The 6,014-nt window shown below is 57.0% G+C and overlaps 1 protein-coding gene across 1 annotated transcript; it reads right to left on the reverse strand.

Moving 5' to 3' along the window:
* Window positions 1–246: 246 nt before the first annotated feature.
* LOC135191758 (keratin, type I cytoskeletal 12-like) lies at window positions 247–5,058 on the reverse strand. The gene is made up of 8 exons (XM_064174340.1): window positions 4,385–5,058; window positions 3,842–3,924; window positions 3,058–3,214; window positions 2,508–2,669; window positions 2,280–2,405; window positions 1,445–1,662; window positions 1,158–1,240; window positions 247–673 (listed from the first exon to the last, which is right to left on the reverse strand). Exons 1-8 carry the CDS (start codon window positions 5,024–5,026, stop codon window positions 576–578), a joined length of 1,569 nt encoding a protein of 522 aa, XP_064030410.1. The 5' UTR covers window positions 5,027–5,058; the 3' UTR covers window positions 247–575.
* Between the last annotated feature and the right edge of the window lie 956 nt (window positions 5,059–6,014).

A 6,014-nucleotide genomic window follows, 5' to 3' on the forward strand; every position in this document is an offset into this window, starting at 1 on the left:
CCTGCCCAGGCTGTGCCTAGCCTGCTGCAGGCTCTCTGTGCCAGGCTGGGCTCTCTTAAGTTGCCAGCTTTAAGTTACAGGTATCCTCTAACCCCACATCTGATCAGCCTTTTTGAGGTGTCCATGTACTGGCCCTGGGTGGATTCGTTTAGGCTGAGGGCACTGTGCCCCCTGCCAGTGCATGGTACAGCCAGGCCCAGGCAAGCATAGCTCACATGAGGAATAAAGGGACACTGATACCTGAAAGCTTGTTGAGTTCTTTTTATTAGTCAAGAAAAGTGGGAAATGAGGTTAGAACAGCAACTTGTTTTCTCTATTAATTACCAAACAGTCTTTAAATCACAGCTAATTAAATGCCTGATGTGTGCACCATGCTCCTGGTTGCTGAACCAAGAGCAGAAGGTCTGTTGAGCAGAAAATGTGTTGTGTGCCTGCTTAGAAGGAAAGCAACAGGTTTGTCCTGTGTGAAAGAGCCTCGGGGAGAAGCCAATCTCTCAGCACTTCACCCCAGAGAGGAGATTCTGGCTCTGGGAGAGCATGGAGCAAAGGGATCTTCTGCAGGATCAGGTTGTGCCTTAGATCTTCTCTTCAACTTCCTTAACATGGGATGCAATGACTTTGCCATCGACCACCTCTTCAACAATTGTCTTGATCTTTCTGGTTTTGGTAGGATCTAAACATCAGAAAGAAACCCCAAAAAGTAGTTATTAGAGTGCTGGAAGTGCCAGAGCAGAGCAGCACCTGCAGGTGACCTGGGGCAGCCTTCTCCTTTCCAGCTGCATTCTTGTTCTGCTCAGCTCCAGGCTGGGTTGTTGTATTTGTAGGAAAGACTTCAGGAATGAAGTTGGATGGAACCATGGAATTGTTTCAGTTGGAAGAGATCTCTAAGGTCACTGAGTCCAACCACCAACCTGAGAGCACCATGGCCATTAGACCATGCTTCAAAGCAGGGATTAAACTGGGAAAAGTATGACCCCAGTGAGTCCCAGTTTGGGGGAGGGATGTGGGATCCAGGTTCTAGCAGAGCATCTTCCATTCCTTCTGTTCCACTCTTTACTGTGAGGGTGGTGAGGGTGCCCAGTGAAGCTGTGGATGTCCCATCCCTGAGGGTGCTTAAGCCCAGGCTGGATGAATCCTGTTTGCCAGGTTTTACCTACCCTGAGAAGAGTCCAGGGACTGTGTTTGTGACTTGGGCCCCGTCAAGGATGAGCTTTCAAACGTAACTCCCTGTCCCGAGCTCCTAGAGGCGGAGCAGAGAGAGACAATGTTGGCCACTGCCAGCATCGGGAGAAGTTCCCCTGTGACTCAGGGGTGCTGAGAGCTGCCGAGCAGAGAGCTCCGTGCCCAGCCTGGGCATTGCCAGCTGGGCAATGCACCTCTTGGCTCTGCCCCTGCTTCCCTGGGCAGGGCTTTGCCGCGGAGGCTTTGCCGGGGGGTGACTTACAGCAGTTCGCCGTCCAGCAGGCGCCGGTAGGTCTCGATCTCCATCTCCAGGCGGGTTTTAATGTCCAGCAGCTGCTGGTACTCCGCATTCTGCCGCTCCGTGTCAGCCCTCACCTGGAACAGCTGCGACTCCAGATTCCCGATCTGGAGCTGCATTTGTTGGAGCTGGGCACAGTAACCTCCTTCTGTTTCTGCTAAAGTGTCCTCCAGGGATTTTTTCTGTGCGAGAAGGACACAAAACCACCTCTGACTGAGGGGGAAAATCCTTTACAAAGACAGACTGAATGAAATGGGCTAAGGGCAGCAGGCAGAGCCTCACTGCTGGGAGACTGTTCCTTGCTGCTGGAGACACCACTTGGAGAAGTGGCCTCGGCTGCCTCACTGAGTGTGACCAGGAAAGTTCTGCTTTACAGTGTGCTACCTGCAACCCAATTACATCTACATCTATCTCCTCTATCCCTATCTCTTTATCCCTATCTATATCTCTGTCTCTTTATCCCTATCCCTATCTTTCTGTCTCTTCATCTATCTCTATCTCTATCCCTATCTCTTTATCCCTATCTATATCTCTATATCCCTATCCCTATCTCTATCATTTTATCCCTATCTTTATCCCTATCTCTCCATCTATCTCTATCCCTATCCCTACCTCTCTATCCTTATCCCTACCTCTCTATCTCTTTCTTTATCGCTGTCCTTGGCTCTAAGCTCTTATCTCTGTATCTCCCTGCTGGTGAGCAGCAGGCAGAGCTGAACAGGAGCTGGCTGCCAGTCTCTGCTGCCATGGGCAGGTCAGAGCCCTAACAGCACTGCTGAGCAGCTGACTCGGGGCTCACCATGGCCAGATGGGACTGCAGCTCGATCTCCAGGCTCTGCAGGGTCCGTTTCAGGTCTGTGATCTCGCTCTTCCCCGACTGAAGCTGCTCGGTGTGGGTGGAGATTTCCCTCTTCAGCTCTCCGCTCTGAAAGGGCAGAGAAGGGCTGGGGGTAGCTTTGCTGTCCTCAAGCCCTGCCCCACTCGGGCAGGAGATCCCCACGCTGAGGCTGCTGCCCCTGCTCGGTACCTTCTCATTGAACCACGCTTCAGCCTCCTTGCGGTTCTGCTCGGCGATGACCTCGTACTGCCCCCTCATGTCATTCAACAGCTTGGTCAGGTCGGTTCCGGGAGCAGCATCCATTTCCACACTGACTTGGCCAACTGTGCTGCTTTGGATGCCCTGAAGCTCCTGCAGAGGTTGAAAGTAAAGAAAGGTTTCTGTTGATAAAAGACAAAGAAAAAGCTCTACCAAAAAATGTCCTCTCCCTGGTGGAGGTGCTCAAGGCCAGGCTGGATGAGACCTTGAGCCACCCAGGCTAGGGGAAGGGGTCCCTGCCCATGGCAGTGGGGTTGGAACTGGATGATCTTGAAGGTCCCTTCCAACCCAACCCATTCTGTGAATCTGTGAACCAACAAACACAAGTGACATAAATCCTGCCTCAGCAGGGACCTCAGGCAGGTGTGTGTGGTTCCTTCACTCCTCAGCTCCAAATAGAGCAGCAGACAAAGCAAACAACCAGTCTGAGCTTGCAGAGTGCCACCTGCCTGCTGGGAGATTCCCCAGGGACAATCAGTACCTCCTCGTGGTTCTTCTTCAGGTAGGCCAGCTCCTCGTTGAGGCTCTCGATCTGCATCTCCAGGTCAGCTCTGGTCAGGGTCAGCTCGTCCAGGACCCTGCGCAGCCCATTGATGTCAGCCTCCACGCTCTGGTGCAGAGCCACTTCGTTCTCATACCTGGGGACAGGGCCACGGAACAGGACTCTTTGTGTAGTGAGTGAGGTCAGGTGCAGGCTGCTGCTGAGCACCTGCAGAGCTTTGCAGAGAGTCCCAGAACAGCTCAGGGTGAAAGGGAGCTCAGAGCTCAGCTGCTCCAACCTCCTGCCATGCCCAGGGACACCTCTCTTAGCTGCTCAAGGACTCATCCAGCTTGGCCCTGAACACCCCTAGGCAGGAGGCAGCCACAGCCTCCCTGGGCAGCCTGTGCCAGGCTCTCACCACCCTCACACTCAACAACTTCTGCCTCAGCTCCACTCTCACCCTGCTCTGCCTCAGCTCCAAACCATTCCCCCTTGGGCTGCCTCCAGACCCCCTCAGCAAAAGTCTCTCTGCAGCCTTCCTGCAGGATCCCTTCAGGCACTGGCAGCAGCTCTGAGGTGTCCCTGGAGCCTTCTCCTCTACAGACTGCACCCCCACCCCCAGCTCCCTCATCCTGTGCTCACAGCAGAGCTGCTCCAGCTCTTGCACGCAGCCATCCTGCTGGTGCCTCCTAAGGGCGTTAAAACATTGAGTGAGGAAAGAGATTTTTGGCTACAAAAGAAGGGTTTTTTTTCCCTTTTAGATCTCGCTGCACTTTCCACTCACTTCAGCCTGAAGTCGTCAGCTGCCAGCCTGGCGTTGTCCACCTGCAGGATCACCCTGGCGTTGTCGATGGTGGCCGTGATGATCTGCAAGGCAAAGAGGCTTCAGGGAGGGCTGCTCTGTGCCGCCACCCCCGGCCCGACCACCACTGCCACTGGGCTTCGGTAGCCTCTCGTGTTGGCTGCTGTGGCAGAGCAGGGAGCAGAGCAGGCGTGCCCAGCAGGAGTGCCCCAGCAGGGATGCCCAGTGGGGGTGCCCAGCGGGGGTGCCCAGTGGGGGTGCCAAGCGGGGGTGCCCAGTGGGGGTGCCCAGCAGGGGGTGCCCAGCAGGGGTGCCCAGCAGGGGTACCCCAGGAGGGGTGCCCAGCGGGGGTGCCCCAGGAGGGGTGCCCAGTGGGGGTACCCAGTGGGGGTGCCCCAGCAGGGGTGCCCAGCGGGGATGCCCCAGGAGGGGTGTCCAGTGGGGATGCCCCAGGAGGGGCACCCAGTGGGGGTGCCCAGCGGGGGTGCCCCAGCAGGGGTGCCCAGTGGGGGTGCCCAGCCCTACCTTGTTGCGCAGGTCCTCGATCACGGGGCAGAATTTGCTGTAGTCGTTCCCAGCCCCTGGCACGGCCGCGCCGGGGCCGTTCCTCTCGTACCACTCTCGGATCTTCCTCTCCAGCTCCGTGTTGGCATCCTCCAGGGACCTGACTTTGTCCAGGTAAGCAGCCAGGCGGTCGTTGAGGTTCTGCATGGTTTCCTTTTTGGAGCCAGAGAGAAGTCCTCCATCCCCGGCACCAGCAGGGCCAAAGCTGCCTCCGAACCCCGCGCCTGAGCCTCCACCAAAGCCACCTCCGAACCCAGCACCTGAGCTGCTGCCAAAACCACTTCCTAACCCCCCACCAAAAGCACTTCCTAAGCCACCTCCATAGCCACCACCTAAACCTCCACCAAAGCCTCCCCCAAAGGCACCGCTCCCGAAGACTCCTCCTGCGCTGCTGCCGCCGAACCCTGAGCTGAAGCCAGAGCCTGAGCCAAGCACAGAAGCAGCACCAAAACCTCCACCAGATCCACCACCAAACCCCAGTCCACTGCCACCGAAGCCTCCTCCTCCACCACCAGAAGAGGCCATCCTCAGAGATCCCCCCCCAAGCCCGCTCCGAGAGGAGAACTGCCGGCATGCCCCGCTGGTGCGCACGGACAGCGCCATGGTGCCCGCCGTGCCCTGCTCGCTGCCGTGGAGCCTGTGGCACGGAGCAAGGCAGGGGCAGCAGGGCTCAGCCTTTTATTGGGCCAGCTGGGGGTGGTGCTGCTGCAGTCCCACCTCCTCGGAAGATCTTCGATGATCTCCCCTGCTCTGGTGGGCAGGGGAAGTCATCTTTGCGTGTCCTGGCCAGGGCAGGTGGTACCTGCCCATCTCAGCTGCCAAGGGGAGTGGAAACCTGGTGCCCTGCAGGCGTTTGCTGCGGGAAGGGAAGTGGGTGGGGTAGAGCTAAGCCATCAGGATAATGCTGAGCAGTGGAGCAGAAACATTTCTTCTGCTGTTGAAATCCTTCCCCGCTAATTTTTTTTGTCACTCCACATTCATCACTCTGCTGGCCTGAGGCTGCTGCAGGAGCAGGCTGCAGCCAGCTGGGTGAGCCCTCGGATGCCACCACTGCCAGCGTCAGAAATGGGTTTGTGTTCATCATGCCTCTCTGGCATGAGCCTCCCTGCCAGCTGAGCGCTCCCTGGTCCTGCCGAAAGCAGAGGATGCCAGAGGGGCTCAGGGTGGAAGGGAGCTCAGAGCTCAGCTGCTCCAACCTCCTGCCATGCCCAGCGATGCCTCTCAGCTAGACTCAGCTGCTCAAGTTCTCAACCAGCCTGGCCTTGAACACCTCCAGGCAGGAGGAGGCAGCCACAGCCTCCCTGGGTAGCCTGTGCCAGACTCTCACCACCCTCCTACTCAACAGCTTCTTAGAATCCTAGAATGGTTTAGCTTGGAAGGGACCTCAAAGCTCAGCCAGTTCCAACCCCCTGCCACAGGCAGGGACACCTCCCACTAGAACAGGCTGCTCCAGGCCTCATCCAGCCTGGCCTTGAACACCTCCATGGAGGGAGCATGCATGACCTCCCTGGGCAACCTGTGCCAGTGTCTCACCACCCTCACTGTAAAGAACCCTTTCCTAACATCTAGTCTGAATCTCCCCTCTGCCACT

Source organism: Pogoniulus pusillus, chromosome 40 (genome assembly GCF_015220805.1).
Source record: "Pogoniulus pusillus isolate bPogPus1 chromosome 40, bPogPus1.pri, whole genome shotgun sequence".
Lineage (NCBI taxonomy): Eukaryota > Metazoa > Chordata > Aves > Piciformes > Lybiidae > Pogoniulus > Pogoniulus pusillus.